This window comes from Panthera tigris, chromosome B1, assembly GCF_018350195.1.
Source record: "Panthera tigris isolate Pti1 chromosome B1, P.tigris_Pti1_mat1.1, whole genome shotgun sequence".
Classification (NCBI taxonomy): Eukaryota; Metazoa; Chordata; class Mammalia; order Carnivora; family Felidae; genus Panthera; species Panthera tigris.
This window is the reverse complement of record NC_056663.1, coordinates 136,282,730-136,307,181: the sequence shown is the minus strand read 5'-3', so window position 1 is coordinate 136,307,181 and position 24,452 is coordinate 136,282,730. Positions and strand designations below refer to the sequence as shown.

General features: G+C 42.0%; 2 protein-coding genes across 8 annotated transcripts in view; one reads left to right on the top strand and one right to left on the bottom strand.

Moving 5' to 3' along the window:
* Positions 1-567: 567 nt before the first annotated feature.
* LOC122238084 lies at positions 568-6,313 on the top strand. The gene is made up of 5 exons (XM_042984769.1): positions 568-633; positions 944-1,037; positions 1,143-1,255; positions 5,371-5,490; positions 5,860-6,313. Exons 1-5 carry the CDS (start codon positions 568-570, stop codon positions 6,121-6,123), a joined length of 657 nt encoding a protein of 218 aa, XP_042840703.1. The 3' UTR covers positions 6,124-6,313.
* A 7,453-nt stretch (positions 6,314-13,766) lies between these two features.
* Positions 13,767-24,452, bottom strand: part of HELQ (helicase, POLQ like) — a 42,396-nt gene continuing 31,710 nt past the window's right edge. For 5 of the 7 annotated variants that reach the window (XM_007074734.3, XM_042984256.1, XM_015542019.2 and 2 more), the window contains 4 exons: positions 21,099-21,272; positions 18,188-18,301; positions 17,151-17,285; positions 13,767-13,977 (listed from right to left, as the gene is read on the bottom strand). In XM_007074734.3, the coding sequence (XP_007074796.1) occupies positions 13,873-13,977; positions 17,151-17,285; positions 18,188-18,301; positions 21,099-21,272 (528 nt within the window). In that variant the 3' untranslated portion in view covers positions 13,767-13,872. Of the gene's footprint in view, positions 13,978-16,710; positions 16,889-17,150; positions 17,286-18,187; positions 18,302-21,098; positions 21,273-24,452 lie in introns of those variants that run through there. The other 2 variants (XR_006216906.1, XR_006216907.1) reach the window with 2 other exon arrangements.

Here is a 24,452-nt window from a genome sequence, read left to right as displayed (position 1 = left end):
TAACACACAAACATGCGGTCTGATTAAACGGTCTCATGTTCCAAGGTCGCGAGGGATGTTGTCACGTATGCATATAGTCAGGATGCCTTGAGGTTTTTTTTTTTTTTTCTCTTCACATTCCTTAGGGAGGGGACCCTACCACAGAGTCACTTGTGCTAAGTCCACATCACCAACCCAAGACCTAATACCTAACTTAATGTACCCATAATTGTAACCAGATTAAAGTGAGTCTGCTCCTTGGTGAGTTTCAGGTAGAGAAGACTCCAGGTAGAGGGGTCACATGAAGGAAGAAAGTTTATGTGCATGCAGCAAGTAACGAGATCACAGGGAATAAGTTCCAAACCCGTAACTCCCAGAGCAGGGGCAGTGGGTTTCTTTTATTTAGAGTCAGGATAAATATTCGGAAAGGGGAGTTTTGTCATCTTATGTCGAGGTAGCACGAGGTTGCGCATGCATCTTAAGGAAACACGACTGTAAGTACGTTGTAGGTTGTGTTAGGGAGGCTTCTGCTCTCCTTGGGTGGAGATTTTAACATTACAATAAGGCGGAGGTAACTCTGACGACAGGATGTGGCTGCGGGCCTGCTCCAAGAGCAGGTATAAACTAGATGGGGTCTTGGGCTCCAGATCGCAGGTAAGACAAGCAGGGCCTTGCTCACCTTTGAATCTGCACTTGGAGTTTAACCACTGGTTTATTGTCTCTGATCAGGTGTGGCTATTTCCAAGCCTGGTAGAGACTTAGTTTTTGCATTCCCTTTGTTCCCTTGAAATCCTTTACTGCTGAGGTTTCTGCATTTCTTTGTAATTCAGCACCTCCTGGGAAGTTCTGCCAGCCGTGTGCTTGGGCAAGCTGGGCACAGACCTGGGAGAATAGCTGCGGGCCTAAAATGACTTCTCTTGTTTCACAAAAGCTTTGTCTCATCTTTTCTGTTTCTGGTTCACAGCCCTCTTGGGAGCTTTCCTGGTGCAATCTGAAACCTGCCGCAGCAATCAGAGGGCAGGGAGAGACCGAAGAAAGAGGCAGGCCGCCCTGGGTTGGTAGGTGGCAATTTAAATAATAGCAAAGGGAACTTACCTAGGAGGCTTGTCTTGGGCCGCAGCAAGATGAATAGATCCCCACACCGTCGCCCTCCAAATCTTAAGAGTTTTATAAAGAGGCCCTAACTGGGCCAGTCAAGTATACCGTGCAGGTGTTTTCAACAGCACATCACCATCTCAACACTGTGTCCTTGGAGCAGCCTCTGGGAGCTGGAAAGGCAAGTGGAACCCGCATTCCAAGGACAGGGGAGGGGGGAGGAGTCTCCGGGAGCCCCAGTTCAGCTCACACGTCTGTTGGTGGTCACATCTTTTTGATGATGTTACCCAACATCTGGGGACCCCTAACTCTTTCTGCTTACATAATGTCTTAACCTCTCCCTGGAATGGAATCTTAGACCAGTCAATATGGAATTACCTAATTAGCACTAGAGAGGTAATCTGCCTGACAGACCCTTGTTGTTCCCAAAAGGAGGGTGACCTTGCCACCAAAATTCTGCTCTTTGCTAGTAACTTCCTTGTCCTGCCCCCCTTCTGCCTGTAAAAGTCTTTCTTTCATTTTGCACAGCTCTTTGGACCTCCTTTCTATCTGCTAGATGGGATTCTGATTCATGAATCAAATAAAGCCAACAAGGTCTTTAAAACGTACTCAGTTGAATTTTGGTTTTTTTAACACAAGGGTTCAGCATTCGCCTCCCAAACCTGAAACCAGAGCTCATTTTGTTTTGTCTGCCAGAAATACTGCAGCTGGTCACTACTTCTCACTAGAGCTCAGCTCTGGGAGCTGTTTTTATCAAGCAGAGCTCCTATCAACAAAGGAAAGGAGAAATTTAAACAAGAAAGGAATAGAATGATTCCTTGGGAAGGGCTATGAAATACTGACATGTCCTTTTGAAGCAAAGGTGGTTTTAAGATCACATACAAGTTGTTTGAAAACAATACTAATGTTGATTACAATTCGATTAAGGACAAGTTCTAAGACACTTATACAACAGAGAACTTAATCTTGAACTGAATGAAGATGAAAAGAAAAGAAGAATAAATTGGGGTCAAATAGCCTTATTGGGAAATGAGGAATGCGTGTCCACATCTCTGACAGACTTTGCTTTTTAACGATCCTAATAAACTAGCATGTGTTGTGGAAATGTAATTAAAAGTGAAATGTCTTCTCAACTCAGAAAACCTCTCTACAGGGGCGCCTGGGTGGCTCTGTCGGTTAAGCGTCCGACTTCGGCTCAGGTCACCATCTCGCGGTCCGTGAGTTCGAGCCCTGCGTCGGGCTCTGTGCTGACAGCTCAGAGCCTGGAGCCTGTTTCCGATTCTGTGTCTCCCTCTCTCTCTGACCCTCCCCCGTTCATGCTCTCTCTCTCTGTCTCAAAAAATTAATAAACGTTAAAAAAAAAAAGTTTTAAAAAAGAAAACCTCTCTACAAAGAAGAGAAAGAAAATAATTTTTTTATTGAATCGGCATTAAACCAGAATGTGATATGCATCTCTGGCCATCTGCTAAAGAGATGGCAGACAGCGAGGAAATCTTGCGCCCTTACAGCTGAGCGGATGCACCGGTGACGTTCGGCGGGTTTTGCAACGTGAACTCAGATGATAGCTGAAGTTAAGTTTGTCTTCTCCTAGGAAACTGCGAGGCAGGGCACCATCTTCCTTGAGGAGTACATTTCATAGAGATGGCTCTTGGTCCTCGGGGACACATTTCTGAGCTGTGAGACTGGCAAGAGGCTGATGCGGCCATTTAAAAAAAAAAAAGAAAAAAAAAAAGATTTACATACGTAAATCTCTGAAAAGCAGAGAAAGAAATTGTGAAAGAAAAGGGAAAGGAAGGTCTCTTTCCTTGTTTCCAAAAGGTAGAATTAAGCCCCTTATCTTTAAGCCCTTTACACATACGGTGGGGTAACTTCTCAATTCACCTAACAAGGTAGATAATGAGGCGGGGGAAAAGTAATTCAGTGAATGTCAGGTATGCAGTTCTTCCTCTTTGGCAAAACAGCAGAAACATACTCTTTTTCCGATTGCCTAGACCAGGGTTTCTTAACCACGGCACTATGAGCATTTTGGGGGGCAGATGATTCTGCGTGGTTTGGGACGGGCCTGTGCATTGCAGGATGTTTAGCAGCATCCTGACTTCTCCACCCACTAGATGCCCGTAGGACAACCCCCTCCCCCAACTTATGGCGACTAAAAATGTCTTTGTCATAATGAAATATCCTAAGCGGAGTGGGGGTGGGAATCGCCCTCGGTTGAAAAGCACCGGTGTAGACAAATGATCAAAACACATGAACCAAAGAGGTAGGTGAGCCTGGGCTGGGATGCCAACAAGCCTTCTGCCCTCACTACCTGAGCCACACCTGTCTGAGGCATGCTGGAGCTGTGGCCTGAGCACGGATATCCCGAGGAACTGAGGGTCAGTTGGCTTAGTGGAAGACATCTCTGTTTGTATCACCCAGCCACCGGTCTCCTTCCCACCCCCTCCCCCCACCCCCACCCCCCCCCCCACCCCCCCGCCCCCACAACACCTCTGGTCATTCTTTCTCAGTCCTTGTGATGCTGGGAGGAGGGTTAAGACCCGAATCATTGTAGCTCCAGGGCTTGTCTTGTGTCCAAGGCCTTGTCAATCACCGCACTCTATCTTTCCGGCTATCGTGAAAAAGAGGAACGAGGAATGCTTTTTTGGATGGTTTTGCCTGGCTGTGAGAGTATGATCCTGCAGGCAGCCGCCTGGCCACCGTCATGGGGGAGGCTGACTGAGAATGGAAGCAATTCAGTGGGAAGCAGAATTAAGATAAAAGGCGAAAATATCCTGGACACAAAATTGGAGCCCTGGATCTAGCCATGTCTGAAGCCATTGCTTCTGAATTGTCTGTTAATGTGAGTCATCAAAGCCGGGGCTGGGAATCTAGTGGCCAACCTGCACACAGCACTCACAGACCCTTCGAGCTTTCCGTTCTCCCCAAATGGATGGGGACGTGATCCCCATGGATGGGGATGAGGTCTTAATCCTCTTTTTTTTTTTTTAGTTGCAGAGATTTTACCTCAAAATATTTACAGTTAACTTTTGTGGTGGTTTTAACACAGTTCCACAAATACCTTGATACTTTGCCTTCAAGCAACGGGAGCTACATCTGTCTCCCCTAAGTTATGAACTAAGTAGGCAGGGTGACTCACTTGTAGTCAGTAGAGAATGGAAATGTCCCAGTAGTAACTACAATGTCAAGATCTGCAGACGTCACCTGAACTAAGTAGTCAAAGTAAACATCTCTAACAATAATGAAGGATGGTATCATGTCCCCTCTTCCCGATAGATGCAATGAGAAGGGTATTATAGCACATGATATTTCTTCCAAAAATGTACTACCCCAGTCTAATCATGGGAAAATATGAAACAACCTACCATGTGAGCGCCTTTCACAAAATAACTGAGCAGTAGTCTTCAGGTCAAGGTCATAAAAACAAGAAAATACCAATAAATTGTCAGAAACCAAAGTTAATTACGCAGGCCTGATGACTAAATGCAATATGGAATTTCGTTTGGTTCCTGGAACAGAAAAAATATTATTGGAAATACATTATTGGGGCCATCGGTGAAATTTTAAAAAGTTTTTAGTTTCATTAATAATTTTGTACCAGTATGAATGAATTTATTAATTTTCATAAATGTACCCTGATTATTAACATTCTCTTCTAAACAGAGCCCATACTAGATAATCCAGTTGAGGGAGTATGATGTAGGCAACTGCTTAAAAAAGTGTTGAAAGACTTGGAAAGTCAAAGAAAGGATGGGGGAGAAGGGAAGGAGGAGCAAGACACATATTTGCAACAGCAGAGAGCTACTACTACCCATAGGACTAGAGAGATCAAGGGAGAAGGTGGTACCAGGAGGCCAGGAACCAGAGCCACCACCATTGGTGGGAACAGTAGGGGCCAAGGGCAGGCCACCCCAAGATGGGTCACTTTGGCATAAAGATTATTTTGAGTTAAAAGCAATCAAGACCCAGCAGATTCGGAAAAGCTCTTTACCTACCCGCCCCCCCCCAACTGCCTAAAAAGAATGTATTTATTTATATTTATTTATTTCCCTATTTATTTAATTATTTTCAATCAAAAGGTCTCACGTGTTTATTACTGAACCAACCTACAGGTGCAGAAGCATAATAACAGAGGAAAGTCTTTTCCGTGATACAACAGATCAGGTAGTACGATCCCGTACAGACCCGGCTTCGTTCTTCTCCAATGCCGCCTCTTGGAGTTGTAGCTGGTGTTATTACCAGTTTTCATCCGAATCCCCTGAGGAATGGGATGATTCTGCTTTTTTGTTTCTTGGCCAGGAATCGCTTGATCCTGAAAGTCTTGTGAGAAGACATGGCAAGAAACAGTCAGCAGCACACGCCATGATGGCGGAGAGGAGGAGAGACCTAAAAGGAATTCGGATTGAGGACCTGCTCCAGGTGGAGAGCTGTAACCCTAGATAACTACATTATACTGTGAACTAGGCGTGGTAGACAGGGAGGAGCCAAGCAAGGCCTGTTTGATGGAAGCCCTCCATGGTCCATTGTTTCTCGGTGGCCCAGCAAACATTTGTTTACCACACATTTACCTTTTTTCAGTCTTCCTAAAGACCCCCTTCCTTCCCTTTGGAGACCCAGACCTTTGAAGACCCCGTTCTGCTTGGTTCAGAATGACATATATACTTCATGCTGCCTGACTGTGTTTGGCATTTCCATGTCTATGTGGATGCGCCCCAGGTCTGTAACTAAACATGATTTTTCTCCTGTTAATCTGTTTCATGTCAGTTTGATTCTTTGTCTGGCTAGCAGGACCATGAAGGGGACAGGAATTCTTGCTTCCTGACAGAACTGGCCACACTGCCAGAGGAGCTGAGACTGAAGAGGGGGTGCCTGACAGAAGCTGGAGCCTCGGGGGAGCCATGGTCAGAGAGGCCGCCCAATCGCCTCCCAGTGACTTTCATCGGAGAAATTGGAGAAGAAAATCTTTTCCTCTACCCTCTCAGGTTCAGTAACTGGGGGGCTGAGAATTTAACTGACGAAAGGCAGATTAACAAGAAAAAAAGGCAGCGTTAATTTGAGTGTGCAATCTGATTATATGCCAGAATGCTGTGAGGAGTAACTCAAAGAGGAGGTTAGAATTTGGGAGTTTATTTACCTAAGTTAGTAGGGGAAAGGAAGGCTGGAAAAAAAAGCTTCTATTGGAAGAATAGATAGGTTTCTTTTTTTTTTTTTTTTAATGTTTATTTTTGAGAGAGAGAGAGGCAGAGTATGAGCAGGGGAGGGGCAGAGAGAGAGGGAGACACAGAATCTGAAGCAGGCTCCAGGCTCTGAGCTGTCAGCGCAGAGTCTGATGTGGGGCTCAAACTCATGAACTCGAGATCATGACCTGAGCCGAAGTCAGACACTTAACTGACTGAGCCACCCAGGTGCCCCAAATAGAGTTCTTTAAGAAAGGCAAATGGAGGGGTGCCTGGGTTGCTCCGTCGGTTAAGCATCTGACTCTTGAGCTCAGCTCAGGTCTTGATCTCAGGGTCATGAGTTCAAGCCCTGTGTTGGGCTCCACACAGAGCATGACGCCTTCTTTAAAAAAAAAAAAAAAAAAAAAAAAAAAAGACACATGGGTTTTTAGGAGAACAAATAGATAAGAAAATGTGTCATGATGTTTGTTTATATAGGTGCAGGTGGTCTTTCCGCCATGGAATTCCCCCAGAGAGGGGAAATATGGTAGGTTTACTCTTGGTCTCTCTCCTGGGAGCAGATCTGCCCCTAGCAGGAATTCATGGAAGTTAAATTTCTCAGAAGTTTCTCCTTTTAGTCAGGTAAGGGAAGTTCTGAGGGAGCTTCTTGCTGTATCTGTTGAATCAAATATCTTCAAGTTAAGTTAACTCTGGGGTTTATACCAACTCTGGGGTTCCAAGCAGGTCCTGAGGGGGTGCAGGACATGTTCCTGCCAAATATGACACCGTAGCATATTGAATATTTTAAGCTGGAAGGGTTTGAGAAAACAGAAGCAGTAAGGTCACTGTGAATTTCCTTCTTCCCTTCTCCCAAAACAGGTAATAAAATCCCCATGTGAGAGTTGCCCTCCCTGTACCCCAGGAGAAGACATCCTTATCACCAAAGACAGAGGGACATGAAGAAGCATCTGAACAAATAGGCCTTACTAAGTTTCCCCTGCTGTACTTACCCTATACTCTTTTACCTGCCGTATTTCTACACGACTGCCTACTCTTTGTTAAACCTAGCATAAAAATACTCAGGTTTAACTGTTTCTTTGGGCATCACATAAAACCTATATTAAATAAATGCGTGTGCTTTTCTCCTGTTCATCTGTCCCTGTTGGTTTAATTTTCAGCCCCAGCCAGGAACCCTAGGAGGGTCGAGGAAAACTTTTTCTTTCCCTATGGTCCCCACAGGCTTAACCTAACTGAGGGCCGGTGGGCAAGAGAGCCCGGGAAAAGGAAGTATCCAGACGCTGGGCCCTGAAATTCAGAGAAACAAGAAGCGTTTAAGAGCAAACGCACAAACGACTGGCCCATCTCTTTTTCTGTGGTCACCTGTGATCTTACCTTACCGTTTGCCCCATCTCGAGTCCTCCATTATGAAGGAAACAATGCCCACCCCTTAAACAGCAAGCCCAGTGGTTCATTTCTGGGTCTACTTAAATTGCTAACTTGGTGGTACTGCCTAAATAGCGAGCAGAGCTTTGTATTTAGACACCTCCACCATGTCCCCAACAATCATATACATGAAAACTACCAACTTACGTTGGTTTATAAGCAACACCAAACTGAGCGGTCTTCATGAAACACCCGAATAACACTTGGAAGCTTCTTAATTCACAGTGTAGATGTGACAAGTGTTCCCAGAGATACGGAATGAAACCATCGTACCTATGGGACAATTGCCCTGCAATTCTAGCACAGACCAGCCAGGGTACCTGTTTCAAGGTGGGATTCCACCTTCTCTTTCCCCAGAGATCACTGAAGTTCACAAGGGAGGAGCAGAAATCTGGAATGGGATTCTTCAGTCTTAGCCTGCTTAGTGGCTTGTATCTGACATAGGAATCCAACCAGCCACTGGGAATGAAACCACCAGCCATTATGAATCAGAAATATCCCAGTTATGCATTGGAATAAATAATGGGAAAGGCTCTCTGCCGAAAGAAAGAAGTTTTGGCAGCATCTGCTAGAACCTGCTCATTCTGCAGGAAGAGATAACAAAGCATGCCCTGCCCTCACTAACGCAAGAGCAGAGGCTGCCACTGCCCAGCTCGCTCTTCTCCTTCTGCTTCCGTCCTTACCTTTCCTGTGTGTGGATGTGGGCTTGTGTCCTTCGTGCTTCTCTCAAGGACTTTCAGCTTCTCCTGCAGGAACACATGTTCCTCCAGCCCAACATCTTGGCAAAGATGAGTCTTTTTGCAGCAGGGCCATTAATGATAGTAGGAGCTGGTGTAAATCTAGGAACCAGGGCACAGGGGAAGGCGGTGACCCAATTACTGACAGCTGTTAGAGCCTCGTTTCTCTGCATTTTAGTTTCCCCAGCAGAGTGGCACAGACACCACCATCATTAACATTTAATTTTGATTTAGTATGTCTGCACTGGCTGGAACAACTAAAGTGCAGCCTGTTGCCTATAAAAGTTCAAGCCCCTTTGAGGTCAGTCTGATCCGCACCTGCTCAGGCCCAAGCGAGGGGGAGAGGACACCGTTCAAGGTCATTCCAATTTCTAAAGGCTTCTTCCTGCTGCAGGTGTCTTGAAAGATAACTAAAAAGCTATGCGAAGAGCTGGGATTACTTACGCAAAACCCTCTTCCTCCTCCCCTGTGGTCACGCTGAGAAAAAGAAGAACTAAGGTTGTGTAATATAGGTAGAAGGAACCCAAATACCAACCTTAGTGACGGCAGTTTTTTTAGGTGGGCTAAGTGGTGCAATTTGAACATAACTAAAGAGTGATAAAGATCCTCTCCTTGACCATGCTTTAGACAGGCTCCTCTGAGCCCTCTTTTTGACCAGGCCTGCACTTTGACCTCTAGAACCTGCAGGCTCCCAGCACAAATGATTCCATCCATTTCCCAGCCCCCCAGAAGCCCCTGCCAACAGACTTGAATATACACATAGTTTCTAATTGCTGGAAGCTGCGTGCTTAGGATGACCCCAACCCCCTTTAAAGTATCTGCCTGAGGAATTCCTGTTTCAGCCCAAACCTGGTAACAAAGAGGCCCCAGGAACACCCCCACCCAAAACAGTTACTTTAGAAAGCTTGCAGTTGTAAATCCTTTCTTTCCAACTTTGAGATGCAGACCTTCCACCACCCAGAACTGCAGACTCAGGAACCCAGAGCTGTCGAAAAGCAAACCGTCAGGTAAACAACTCAGGCTCTCCCTCCCAGGCACTGGGCGGCTTGCTCTAACTTGCACCACTACCTCCTGTCACAAAGATACTAGGAGTTTGCTTCTCCTCCAGATAAGCACCCAAGAGTGAGTTATCTCAGTCTGCTGGGACCCCAGCTTGGTCCCCTGCCTACTCCTTCATTCTGGCTTTAATACGTCTGTCACCTCTGCATGGATAGAAGTTGAGCTCAGTTCACACGGGCCCTCTTCCCCACTGCAGTGGTTATTAATGAATAAAGTCTATCCTTGCCACTTCAACTAGCGGCCAGCTTATCTTTGACAAAGGTCAGGTGGTAGGGTCCCCTCCCTGAGGGGAGAAAAAAAAACTTCAAGGCAACCTGGCTATATGCATATATGTATGACAACATCCCTCACGACCTTGTAACATGATACCACCTAATCAGGCCGCATGTTTGTGTGTTACCATATATGAGAGACAAAGAAATAGAAAATGTATAAAATACTACGCCATGTGGCATTCAGGGCTCAGTTCTTCAGTGGACCCAACTGAGCCCTACCAGCACAAAAAGAGTTGCTTCCTGGGAAAAAAAAAAAAGCCTTGGTGTCATGATTCTCTGTGCGAGAATCCTGCTACAGTCAAATCCACATGTTCTTGCCCTAGGGAGCAAGGGTTGTTAGATAGCAGTGCTAACAAGGCTAAGGTTATGAACTTGATCTCTGTATGGCTCTGTCCATATCATGGCCGCATGCGCACACCTCTATCAGGTATTTCTTTTTTTTAATTTTTTTTTTAATGTTTATTTATTTTTGAGACAGAGAGAGACAGAGCATGAATGGGGGAGGGTCAGAGAGAGAGGGAGACACAGAATCTGAAGCAGGTTCCAGGCTCCGAGCTGTCAGCCCAGAGCCCGACGCGGGGCTTGAACTCACGGACCACGAAATCACGACCTGAGCCGAAGTCGGACGCTCAACCAACTGAGCCACCCAGGCGCCCCCCTATCAGATGTTTCAAGAGTGCCTCTCGTGGATCAGGAGAGACACCAGATTAGAAAGTAGAGATGGCCCAGCACAAGCCATTTACTGCTGGCTTTGTTTTTTTGTTTTTTGGTATCTCATTACTGCTTTAAAAGCTCAGATATCCAGATGGTGTGGCTTGCAGCTTTCACTCAGCTAGAAGACCACCTTCATGTCTGCCTTCAGCCAAACGCCCTTGTCCCTCTGTGTTAGACATTCCCAATTGCCTTGCCCTTTTAGCATCTAGCTCATGGTCTGCCTCTTTCACCAGGTCTTTCTCAAAAACTCCACCTCCCACTTCTCTGCCTCTAGTGCCTATAAGCATTCATCTTTGGTACACTGTCTCATTCTGTTACCGTCAGTGGCTCACGGTTCATGTAACTGTGTAAGAAACAAGGACCGAACATTCCACCTTTTGTTTTCCATCCATGTCAAGCATCAGGCTAAGTATATTGAAACCGATCAGTTAAATGCATTTAGATATTTTCATTGAGCTTTCGAACAGCTTTGACAAATCTCAACAAAATGAGGTTGAATTCCTTCATAGCTTCTAGGATGGGCAGAGGGCTGTTATTATAATGCTCAAAGTGCTTACAAAGTTACACAGAATCAAATGCCTGTTACTGCACTCTATATGGAGTAGACTGTCTATTGCCTGTGGAGTTTTTCCAATTTTGTGTGTGATCAGGCAATATTATAAAAAGACAATCATTTAGCATGTAGCATTGTAACAGCTAGGCTTTTACATTTACGTTGTTGGTAGCCTACATTTTCATAGCTGTACACAGATCTCTTAATTATGATAACACACTTTATGCCCATTTAAGAGAGAAAAAAAGGGGCACCTGGATGGCTCAGTCGGCTGGGCATCCACCTTCGGCTCAGGTCATGATCTCATGGTTCATGAGTTCGAGCCCCATGTCAGAATCTGTGCTGACAGTTAGGAGCATGGAGCCTGCTTCAGATTCTGTGTCTTCCTCTTTAACTCTCCCCCACTCACACTCCATCTCTCTCTCTCTCTCACTCTGAAATAAATAATAAACATTAAAAAAAAAAAAGAAAAAAAAAGTTTGGGAAGATGCCATAGACTAGATGGCTTGTAAAACTCCTCAGAGTTAGGGCTTCAAACTTCCAGTGTCTGTGGGAAAGTTTTCTCTGTGTCCGTTTACTCATCTGTAAAATGGAAATAATAGTATGAGTCATACAGTGTTGTTGTTGGGATTAAATTAGTCACATGAAAGACTTACAACGTACTTGGCACATAGAAATTACTAGGTAAATGACTGTTAAAATAGTCGAAGATGTTAAGGCACGAAGAACTTAGAATGTGGGTCTTTTTGCAAAGTTTCCAATGGATGCCTCAGGTGAATAAAACTTTAAACTGGTCCGGTACTCCAAATCATTGCTAGGGGCGCCTGGGTGGCTCAGTCGGTTAAGCCTCCAACCTCGACTCAGGTCATGATCTCACAGTTCGTGGGTTCGAGCCCCGCATCGGGCTCTGTGCTGACAGCTTGGAGCCTGGAGCCCACTCCAGATTCTGTGTCTCCCTCTCTCTCTGCCCCTCCCCTGCTCATGCTCTGTCTTTCTCTCTCTCAAAAATAAACAGTAAAAAAAAAAAAAGCTAGAAGGAAAAAAAATCATTGCTACTTATTACCTTTTTTCCTACAGATAACCAGCTAAGTACATTCAAGCTATAAATCTAACAAGGGATGGGAGACAGGTGATATTTAAGTTGTATTTATTTATTTATTTATTTCAATATATGAAGTTTATTGTCAAATTGGTTTCCATACAACACCCAGTGCTCATCCCAAAAGATTCCCTCAATACCCATCACCCACCCTCCTCTCCCTCCCATCCCCCATCAACCCTCAGTTTGTTCTCAGTTTTTAAGAGTCTCTTATGCTTTGGCTCTCTCCCACTCTAACCTCTTTTTTTTTTCCTTCCCCTCCCCCATGGGTTTCTGTTAAGTTTCTCAGGATCCACATAAGAGTGAAACCATATGGGGGCACCTGGGTGACTCAGTCCGTTAAGCGGCCGACTTCAGCTCAGGTCACGATCTCGCGGTCCGTGAGTTCAAGCCCTGCGTCGGGCTCTGGGCTGATGGCTCAGAGCCTGGAGCCTGCTTCTGATTCTGTGTCTCCCTCTCTCTCTGCCCCTCCCCCGTTCATGGTGTCTCTGTCTCAAAAATAAATAAAATGTTAAAAAAATTTTTTTTTAAAATAAAAAAAAAAAGAGTGAAACCATATGGTATCTGTCTTTCTCTGTATGGCTTATTTCACTTAGCATAACACTCTCCAGTTCCATCCACGTTGCTACAAAGGGCCATATTTCGTTCTTTCTCATTGCCACGTAGTATTCCATTGTGTATATAAACCACAATTTCTTTATCCATTCATCAGTTGATGGACATTTAGGCTCTTTCCATAATTTGGCTATTGTTGAGAGTGCTGCTATAAACATTGGGGTACAAGTGCCCCTATGCATCAGTACTCCTGTATCCCTTGGGTAAATTCCTAGCAGTGCTATTCCTGGGTCATAGGGTAGGTCTATTTTTAATTTTTTGAGGAACCTCCACACTGTTTTCCAGAGAGGCTGCACCAGTTTGCATTCCCACCAACAGTGCAAGAGGGTTCCCGTTTCTCCACATCCTCTCCAGCATCTATAGTCTCCTGATTGGTTCATTTTGGCCACTCTGACTGGCGTGAGGTGATATCTGAGTGTGGTTTTGATTTGTATTTCCCTGATGAGGAGCGACTTAAGTTGTGTTTAAAGAGAATCTTTGAATTGTTAATTCGGGTAGTACTCATTCTTTGCACAGGTTCCTACTTGGTGTGTGACACTGGGCTTAAGTGCCGGGTGGCATCCAAAGAGGATAAAAAAGGTCTTGGTCCTCCAGGAGGTTTCAAACTAGCAGTATGAAAAAGGACATGCGCATAATGAAGGGCTCAGAATACTTACAGGAGGGAAAGAAACATGTATGGGGTGGGGATCAGGACGTACTTGGACAATTTCAGCCAGGAGGCAGTATTTGCACATCTTTAGTTGACAGCTGGGGCATACCGTACATATTAAAGATGCACTGGGTATAGCATTAAAGCAATTAGGAAAGGAAGAGTTTGGAAATCGTGGGAAAATTTTGGGATTTAGTCTAGTTTGATGAAAGGAGGTATTAAGAGAATAATAAAAGGTCTAGCAGCAAAGGCAGGCTGGAGATATGCTGAGGCAATTGGATCTCATTTTGTGGAGGACACTAGATTTTTGAGCAGAGTAATAACGTGCACGTATCAAAGAAGATGGATTATTAGTGGGAAGGGTGAGAGGTATATTCAAACATCATCCACAGTTCTTAATGTATAATTAAAATGTATTTTTTCATTTTTAAATTATAGAGAGTCTTTAAGAAAAATATGTCTAATAAGTCAGTCATCTTAGAAAATGCTTGTCAGATGGCTTCATGCCTTCTCGGTGGAAGAGGTAATTCCGGGGAAATCAGAAGGCAATCTCAGCAACTCTTCCACTTCTTCTTGCAAAGCCTCTGCTTTTTCATGCAACAGCATCTGCAATAAAAAATCAAGGCATGAGACCAAAATATGCATTGCCAGAGAATTCTGAACATTTTTACCACCGTCTATTAGATACTTGAATCTTAATACATCAGCGATGTAGACATTAAAACTAATAATGAGACTGAAAAATAGCCACTTAAGAACAAGTGATTATAGTAAATGAAGCTGAGGCATTGAGTTAAAGCCATTTTAGCTGAGCACTGCATTTGGTACACCAAAAATAAAGGAGGTTTAAGACCCTCAAAGATTTGTTTTATTGAAGACTCAGCCACTTAAAAATTAACTTTTAATCTATAAAATGAAAGACAATTTTGCAAAAATTTAATTAGCTCTTGAAAATGTTATCCTTTATATATGCTTTTTATTATTCCTCAAAGTTTAGTATGCGATCTTTTAAAAACCTATCAGTGTTTCAAAGAAAAATTTTATTCAAGCTCTAAAATTAACATGGCTAATTTCAAAAGAAACATAAAGAGCCAAGAAAGTAGTTCTAAACATGGCACATAGTAAACGTCAATGAATATTTGCTGAGTAATGATTTTCCCTCTTTCTTTTAAAAACCACAAGTAGGGGCGCCTGGCTGGCTCAGCCAGTAGAACGTGCAACTCTTGATCTTGGGGTTGTAAGTGGGTATAGAGATCGTTTAAAAAAAAACAACCCCAAACCAAAACCCAAACAACAACAACTTTAAGAACAAAAGCCCAGAAATCGAGTGTTGGTATTTGTGCAGCTGGGTTTTGTGTATACTGGGGTGTAGTATTTGCATCACTTCTGTTACAAAAGTTTTATAATAAAAAGTTCCGCAAAATCAAGTGGAGGAAAAAACGACAAACCCACTCCAAGCGTGGCATTACATAGCATTATATACAGAAGAGATTAAAATGCAATCAGGTAAGCTTTCCAGTAGGTGAGGTAATGGTGACCACGTAAAACTAATCTCCCAATAGATCCTCTAAAAACGATGCAGATCAACAAGACCAAGTAAACTGCCCAAAACTCACGGGTCATCATTACTAGAATACAGAGAACACTATCAGCTTCAAATTACTCGTAGTTAAAAATACTTGCCAATTTCCAGCAGAACCATTTTTTTTTACAATTTTTTTTTTTTAGCTTATTTATTTTGAGAGAGAGAGAGAGAGCACGAGCAAGGGAGGGGCAGAGAGAGAGGGAGAGAGAGAGAATCTCAAGCAGGCTCCACAGTGTCAGTGCAGAGCCTGACGCAGGGTTTGAATTCACAAACTGTGAGATCATGACCTGAGCCAAAGTCAAGAGCCAGACGCTTAACTGACTGAGCCACCCAGGTGCCCCAGGAATCTGTCGGTGAAATTGTGCTCAAGGAACATCACCTGCACCTAGACTTGATTTAGAATGTTAGACCTTGAGCCTGAGTCTGATGCCATAAAGGAATAAATCTTGTAGGGATGAGTATATTTTGCATGTGAGAGAAATGTAAATTATCTGTGACCAGAGAGCAGACATTACAGATGACTGCAGATTATCTGGCACTCCCCTCATGTACAGGTGGGGTCTAATTCCTCTTCCTTTCAATCTGGACTGATCTTAATGGCCTTCTAGTAACAAACAATATACTACACAACTTCCGAGGTTAGTTCAGAAGACGTCCTGCCTTTTCTGCCTTGATCTCTTGAAATGTTCACTCTCTGGACATTTCCTCTTGAAACTGAGCTGCCATGCTATAACAAAACGAAGCCTCATGGAAAGGCCATATGTAGCTGTTCCAGTTGAAAGCCCCAGATAACAGCCACTTTTCAACTGCCAGCCAAGTGAATGCGCCATCTTGGATTTCCAATTCAGTCAAGCCTTCAGATGACTACAGCCCCAGTCAAAATCTGACTGTAATTGCATGAGACTCCAAGTGCGAATCATGCTGCTAAACCTTTCCAGAATTAGGATTCTGGAAACATAAGCAAAATAAAATAGCTGTTTTAAGCCACTAAGTTTTTGAGAGAGAGACAGACACAGAGAGAGAGAGAGAGAGAGAGAGAGAGAGAGAGAACCAGTGGGGAAGGGACAGAGAGGGAGGGAGAGAGAGAATCCCAAGCAGACTCTGCACTGTCAGTGCAGAGCCTGATGTGGGGCTTGAACTCATGACCCTGAGATCATGGTTACTCAAGCTAGTTTCCAAGCAAGTTCAACAGCACACCCTTGGGAGTTTCCGGACAGTTTTGTCAGCATCCCAGCGGGCAGTTTCCTGCTTGCCAGCCTCGGCTGCAACACAACGAAGGAACTTACCTGCTGTCCAGTGAGCCACAGCCACACCCTCTCCAATGAAGTCTGAATCCCATCCCCAGGGGGTGGTGAGGGTGGACACGCTCCTCATGATTCCTTCCCATATTTGTTAAAGTTCTGTTTACCCCTAAGAAACCAACTAGTAATCTTTGTTACTAGTTACTAATTCTTTCTTTTAAACGTTCCTCTTCAAATTACTGTGTGGTTTCCATTCCTAATAATTAGAGCCTGACAGATATACCCCCCAAAATAAGAAAGTCCAATAACGATGGGGACAGGTCAAAAAGACAAATTGGCCTACATCTAGAAAAGGGTAAGTAGGATAGTAAATCGCCTAAAACAAGATTATTTAATATGGATGAAAGAAACGGAAAAGAGAAACCTTTGGAGGCATAGAGAGCTGTTTTCAAATATGTGAAAAACCACCATATGAACAAAGATAACAGAACAGTTCTAGAGGGTAGTACTTACAATGTAATGGTAGACATTGTAAGCAGGCAACATTTAGCCTCATTATCTTGAGATGCTTTTTGTAACACTACAAGTGTCCAAAAATAGAACTGCCTAATTTTTGATGTTGTAAGCTCCATGCCAATGTAGGTGCTCAAAGTGGGAAGGCCAGATGTCGGGGATGCTGAGGAAAGGATTTCTGTGAAAAAAGATGAGGAGGCAAAACTCCGTGAGATCCAGCCTTCCTTGTACTTCAGTGAACTCTTGAGATTGTCTAATTTTCAGGAGGTCTTTTCTCTTTTTAGGAAGCCTTGTATCATAACAGATGCAGTTTTTATCCACATATTGTGAGTATATGCCTTTGTGTCTTGTAGTTAGATGTTTTTGTTTTTATGTCCAAAGTATAAGGCGATAACACTACAAAATATCATGAAGGTTAAAAAAATGGTTTGTTTGCTTACCTTTGCTGATGAAACAATTTGCTTGGCCTGGCGTCTTGATAAATGATCGATTGTTCTTATTAGCACTTCAGGATTTGCATTAGCTAAGTGCGTTAGACTTTTATAACCTGCATTGTACAACTGTTTTGCTCGACCCTAAAAGGTATTACAAAAATCAGTAGGATCAGAATTTGGGATTAGGAAAAACAATTAAGTGTCTTGCTGAAGGGAAAAATTTCACATGCAAGAGACAGAAACAGACGAAGGTAATAAAGTAAATATGAAGAGATAACACAACAGAACCCTGAGAAATTTTAAAAGATGAATTTGGGTGGTTCCAAACTGCAAGATAGCTTTCTGTATGGCTTAAGTCAACTGATGTGTGTTGCAACCAGGAATGAGAAACCCATTAAGGCACTCAGGTGAGGGGCACTGGTTCAGACTCCCCATCAACATGTTCTAGTCCAATAGCCTTAAAATGTGTTCACCATCTACTCAGGGGACCACTGGGGTGTGTGTGTGTGCGCACGCGCGTGTGTGTTCCCGAGCAGAAGAATGCTTCTGATTGAATAACAGAATAAGCTGAAACCAAGAGTTGGTTAAAAACACAGAGCTGAGAAACCAGCTGAGGATGCTTTCTTCTCACCCTCTTAGGAAATGGAAATCAGCCTTGTTGCCACCAAATCACCCCTTCCTGAAACAAGCATCTAGTCTAACCTGACAGAAGGTAATTCGTCATTAGAGTGGAGGAAGGGAGAGATGGCTAAGGACGAATGGAAGCACACATATACTTGGGGAGTATCAGTTTTAGCCCTACTGTTACTCTATTTTCACAAATGTGATTTTTCATCAGGGCTGCTGCCAGATTAACAGTGGATTTCTGGGAGGCCATGGCAGCAATTTATTTAAAAAGAAAAACAATCAACTCTCATGGCAAATGAGGAATAAGTCCGTTATTATGACTTACCTCATGATAACACTTCACAAAAGAGTAAAATCTGATTTTCCTGTTAGTTGAAATCATCCCAGTTGGGAAACTGGGATGGGAAGCTACTAACCTCTAAAACTCCAGTCACTTCCATGAGGGGAATGAGCTCTGCCTTTACACAGTAAGTCAACTTCTTGGTAAGTTCTACCAAAAGGGCTTTATAAACCCAAAACTCCTCAAGTTCCTGCAGAACACAAAGAAACATACAGAATTAATTTAAATCTGGCAAGTTATTTCGAAGTTTGGTTGGTGTGGTAATGGGCTCAGAGAGGATGTTTCCTTATGTAAGTTCTGAAACTTGGGGTAAGCCGGAGATGAACAATAATTCCAGGCAAAATTATTCTAAAGAAACACCGCAGAGACAGAGGAATCTGATGAAGTGGTTTTGGGATGAGGAAGAAGATTAAAAACTGAAAAATAGGTCAGTAAGAAGAGTTCTGTTCATTTTTATCAAAACACCAGCGAGTGAATGGATAGTTTTTCTTTCCCAAATGACTGAAAACAATTCCCACCTCTGGGAATTTATCCTGTAGACAGAATATTACATGTGGAAGAATTCTGATGCAAGATGCAGCAATATTTAAAGCAGCAAAAATATCAGAAGCAATATTTAAGACAATAAAAATAATGGAAACCCTGGGTCAATAACTGTTAAAGCTGGGTGGGTATTTATTACATTGTCTAATTTTATGTTTGAGATTTTCTAGAATAGTTTTTTTTTAAAGGTCACTTTCTAACCTTGGAGTGTCATTGTGAGCACATGTGATACGTGGAACAGCATTAGCTGGCTATTTTGTGGTCCCTAGAAAAGCAGTCCATGCACTAAAGATGACACAGTGAAGAGAAGAAAACCTTGGACAGAACTAGGATCCAGAAACCCTGGCACCGCCTTTGCTCTAGCTTTCCTGTTACATTTGATAATCTTTTTTCCTCACTAAACTTTATTGGGCTTTCCCATTACTTGTAGTTAAAGGTGCCTTAGCTAATACTATTGATTTTATACTACTTACGTAACTTTTTAAAAAGAAAAAAAAAACACTTTAAAATACTGAAAATACACTCATGAGAGCACAAGTTGTCGGGTAGATTGTTTCCAGGATCAAACATCCAATTATAGTTGTTTTTCAAGTTCAATGTATAGATTCTTTTACTTGAACACTTCTATGCAGCTGAAGTCCTTATAGTCCTAAGTAAACTAAGGATGGAATATTAGGGGAAGTGCCTTTATATACGAAGAACAACAAACATAGAAAACTCAAGAAAACATATTTTAAAGGCTAGCCTCTCCTTATTACCCATAGTTTTTGTCTATAGCTTAGCTAGCATGTGATTAGAGAATGTGAGCTAATATCTAAAACTCAGCATAAGTAGGAGATATTTAGAAATGTGAATTTGCTAAAATAATTATCATTCACCCCAAAGTCAAGTATTTTGGATTATTTACTCATTAGTACGTATTATAGAGTTAATTGCCATTATACATACACAGAATATGGGGATTTAAGATGGGGAAAGTGAAGATTTTAAATTTAAAAATAAAATTCATGGGGCAGCTGATTGGCTTAATCGGTTAAGTGTCTGACACTTGATTTGGCTCAGATCACAATCTCATGGTTCATGAATTCAGTCCCTGCATCGGGCTGTGTGCTCATGGTGTGGAGCCTGCTTGGGATTCTCTCTCTCCCTCCCTCTCTGTCCCTCCCCCAATCACTCTCATGCTCTCTCTTTCTCTCTCAAAATAATAAACTTTAAAAAAAACCATAACATATATACTTTAAAAAATAAATAAAATTCATGGGAGGAAAATGTTTTTAAAAAATTGAGTATAGGAACAAATATGGAAAGGATTATTACACTGCTCAATTAGAAGAAATTTAAATGAGCAAAAAAAGGCTTATATTATAAATTCATCAAAAAAATTATCCAAGAAGAAAAATCTGATAAGCTTTGTTGTGTTATTTAAGGACACTCTGAAAGCTTCTTTTAGGAAAGTCACCCAAATGCATATGGCCAAAATAGCTTTCTTCTTGAATTATCTTATAAACTAAACACTTGACATAGAAACCTAAAGCAGCTGCCAAATGCTGGAATCAAAAATGACAAAATACTATGGAAATCAAGAGAGCATGGTCCCACAGAGTCACAAAGTAGCTGCCGGATGTTGGTAACACACTAATGAAATACTTCACATGGTTATCACTCATGAGAAGGATTCTCCCACAGATTCTACATCAATGGAGAATTGTTGTTTTAAAAGTTGATTTCAAATACTTGTAACTATTAAAAAAATTTTTTTTAATGTTTATTTTTATTTTTTGAGAGAGAGAGAGAGAGACAGAGAGTGAGTGTGAGTGGGGGAGGGGCAGAGATAGAGGGAGCCACAGAATCCAAAGCAGGCTCCAGGCTGTAAGTTGTGAGCACAGTGTGAGGCAGGGCTCAAACTCACAGACTGTGAGATCATGACCTGAGCTGAAGCAGACGCTTAACCAACTGAGCCACCGAGCACCCCTTTAACTTTTTTTAAGTTTATTTATTTATTTTGACAGACAGAGAGACAGAGCAATTGGGGGAGGGGCAGAGAGAGAGGAAGAGAGAGAAAATCCCAGGCAGGCTCTGCGTTGTTAGAGCAGAGCCCTACATGGGGCTCGAACCCACAAACTGTAAGATCATGACCTGAGCCGAAACCAAGAGTCAGATGCTCAACCCGATGAGCCACCCAAGCGCCCCCAAATACTTGTAACTATTAACAGCGGTTCTAAGAGTAGGGATAACTAGGTGCTTTCTACTTGTTCACTATATATTTTAGTTGATTTTGTCATTTTTGTATCTTTACTATAAACTAGTATATATAGTACTTTTTAAGCAGATAAAAACAAGTATAGGTCAACAATGAGAAAATAATGACTAAATGGTTTATGAGTTTGGTAGCAGTTAAAACAAAAAGATGCACAAAGCATGTGTCATCTGTTTAATGGAATTACCTCACAGAAATGTAGCACACAAGAGGAGAACGTGGCAGCTCCAGTAAGAAGACTCTGTATATATCCTCGAGGCATGTTAAATTTTTCAGACACACTCCAAATGTTGGTCTCTTTGAGCAGGGCATAAAGAACAAAAGACAGGTATAGTCTGTTGACAATGTCCTTGTCCACCTTCTAGAAAGACACAATCAAATACATTTATGTACTGGACCTGCTAAAAATGTACATTATATTGAAATTGGACAAAGGTAATGGGAATGAAGTTACACTACAGGAAAGTAAGAATAGAATGATTCCACAGAAATAAAACTAAGTTCTAACATATGTACTTTATAGTAATTCAAATTACCATTTTTCCATGTATAAAAAAAAGAAATGTGCCAAATTATTTCCAATTTAAACTTCCTTCTACAGGGAAGCTGGAGTGGGCTGGATTGTGTTTGTTCCCCGCCCCCCCCCCCCAAAGATATGTTTAAGTCCTAACCTGTGGTACCTGTGAATGTGATGTTATTCGGAAATAGGATGTTTGCAGATGTAATTAGTTAAAGATCTTGAGATGAAATCATCCTGGATTTACGGTAGACTACCTTTGGGGCTTTGTATTCAATGACTGGTGTCTTTATAAAGAGGAGTGGACACAGAGTGACACAGACAAGAAGGCAATGTGAAGATGGCACTGTCCAACGGAGACACTGGGTGGGGGGATGCGTTTACAAGCCAAGGGATGCCACAGATTGCCAGCAACCACCAAAAGCTAGGAGACAGGAAAGATGTTTTCTTCCTCAGTGCCTCCAGAAGGAGCCATCTTGATTTCAGATGTCTGGCTTCCTGAACTGTGAGAGAATAAATTTCTCTTGTTTTAACACACTGAGTTTGTGCTAATTGTTACAGTAGCCCTAGGAAAAAAAGTACAGGAAGGGAAGGAGTTGGGAAGGCTTTTACATTTACTGCGCTATTTGTAGGTTGTATGTAAGTGTGAATGTGATTAGACAAATGCATTTATTTAGAAAGGTATGTTAGGGGCGCCTGGGTGGCTCGGTCGGTTGAGCGTCCGACTTTGGCTCAGGTCACGATCTCACGGTCCGTGAGTTCGAGCCCCGCGTCGGGCTCTGGGCTGACGGCTCAGAGCCTGGAGCCTGCTTCCGATTCTGTGTCTTCCTCTCTCTCTGCCCCTCCCCTGTTCATGCTCTGTCTCTCTCTGTCTCAAAAATAAATAAACGTTAAAAAAAAAAAAAAAAAGAAAGGTATGTTAATAAGTTGCCCACATTGTAAACTAAGAGTAAATGTTGGATTCTATGATTTCCACATGGTTATGATAATTAATGTTTCCAAAGTTAAAACACTGGCAGAGAAAAACGCCTCCTATAGTTGACAATTTGTGTACCTGCTTTTGCCTATGGTGTCTAGGGACCAGTTCATGTGTAAAGTATTTCATAGTCAATATCAAGCTACCTTAGAAACTGAGTAGCTCATGCTTAAAATCAGAGTAAAGAAAGGATGAACTTGAGAGAGAAAAAGTCAGTATAAAATATAAAATGATATCCTCTATGATAAAAGAATGTCTGGGATGAGAATTTAGGGTGGCATATCGAAGGCTGCATGAATTACAGATTCTGCATGTTGATACTGGATCACCTTTTAAAAAGCATTAAGCTGAAAAATCATGATAGCTGAATTGCCAGTAGGGAGAGATTGCTTTTTAATTTCCAATTTTAGTGCACCTTCATTATTAACTATAATTTGAGTCAAAGTAGATTTTGCTTAGAATGGATTTTCTAAGCCAAGAAAAGTGATATAATTATATTACATGGTAAGATAAGATGTTTTATGCCAATTTCAAGATCTTTTACAAGAAATGTGTAAAGAAAAGTGGAGATGTCATTTTCAATGTGGAGAAATAAAGTCGATTTTAAGTAAATATGTTCTCTAGAATTTAAATCAACTGAACATTTATTGACTATGTTTCATTAAAATGCAACAAAAATAAATTCTGATTTAAGTTTTAAAAGATGTATTATTCTAATAGGATTTTGTAAATGTTTATTATTTGGTAATGAGTTCTAAATTAATATGATTTTGTTTTCATTTTATATTTTAAAGTTGGATATAAAAGGTTTGTTTTAAGAAATATTTTTATTTAACATTTTATTTTTTAAAAAAAAAAAATTTTTTTTTAACGTTTATTTATTTTTGAGACAGAGAGAGACAGAGCATGAACGGGGGAGGAGCAGAGAGAGAGGGAGACACAGAATCTGAAACAGGCTCCAGGCTCTGAGCTGTCAGCACAGAGCCCGACGCGGGGCTCGAACTCACGGACCGTGAGATCATGACCTGAGCCGAAGTCAGACGCTTAACCGACCGAGCCACCCAGGCGCCCCTTTATTTAACATTTTAAACATTTAAAACAATGTAGCTATTTCTGAGTAAAAGACCCAATCAAAATACTGGGATAACATGAACACTGAAACATATATTTATTTGGGATTTTTCTTGTTTCTTGAATAGGCCTGGATTGCGATGTATTTTCCTCTCAGGACTGCCTTCGCTGCATCCCAAAGTGTTTGGATTGTTGTATTTTCATTTTCGTTTGTTTCCATATATTTTTAAATTTCTTCTCTAATTGCCTGGTTGACCCACTCATTCTTTGGTAGGGTGTTCTTTAACCTCCATGCTTTTGGAGGTTTTCCAGACTTTTTCCTGTGGTTGATTTCAAGCTTCATAGCACTGTGGTCTGAAAGTATGCATGGTATGATTTTAATTCTTGTATACTTATGAAGGGCTGTTTTGTGACCCAGTATATGATCTATCTTGGAGAATGTTCCATGTGCACTCGAGAAGAAAGTATATTCTGTTGCTTTGGGATGCAGAGTTCTAAATATATCTGTCACGTCCATCTGATCCAATGTGTCATTCAGGGCCCTTGTTTCTTTATTGACCATGTGTCTAGATGATCTATCCATTTCTGTAAGTGGAGTGTTAAAGTCCCCTGCAATTACCACATTCTTATCAATAAGGTTGCTTATGTTTATGAGTTATTGTTTTATATATTTGGGGGCTCCGGTATTCGGCGCATAGACATTTATAATTGTTAGCTCTTCCTGGTGGATAGACCCTGTAATTATTATATAATGCCCTTCTTCATCTCTTGTTACAGCCTTTAATTTAAAGTCTAGTTTGTCTGATATAAGTATGGCTACTCCAGCTTTCTTTTGGCTTCCAGTAGCATGATAAATAGTTCTCCATCCCCTGAAACATATATTTATAATTTTATGATATAGCAGTACCTGAGACAGGGCATCAGTTAATTAAAATGTGAGTGAACACCACTTTCACTTTGCAAAATATAATTAGTAA

What these genes read in the sequence shown, in the direction of transcription:
- LOC122238084 (XM_042984769.1), top strand. Translation starts at nt 568, where the DNA reads ATGTGGCTGCGGGCCTGCTCCAAGAGCAGGTATAAACTAGATGGGGTC. An exon ending in AGGCAGGCCGCCCTGGGTTG is followed by an intron (nt 1,038 to 1,142) that starts GTAGGTGGCAAT and finishes CCAAATCTTAAG; the next exon opens with AGTTTTATAAAGAGGCCCTA. An exon ending in GGATTGAGGACCTGCTCCAG is followed by an intron (nt 5,491 to 5,859) that starts GTGGAGAGCTGT and finishes TCTGGCTAGCAG; the next exon opens with GACCATGAAGGGGACAGGAA.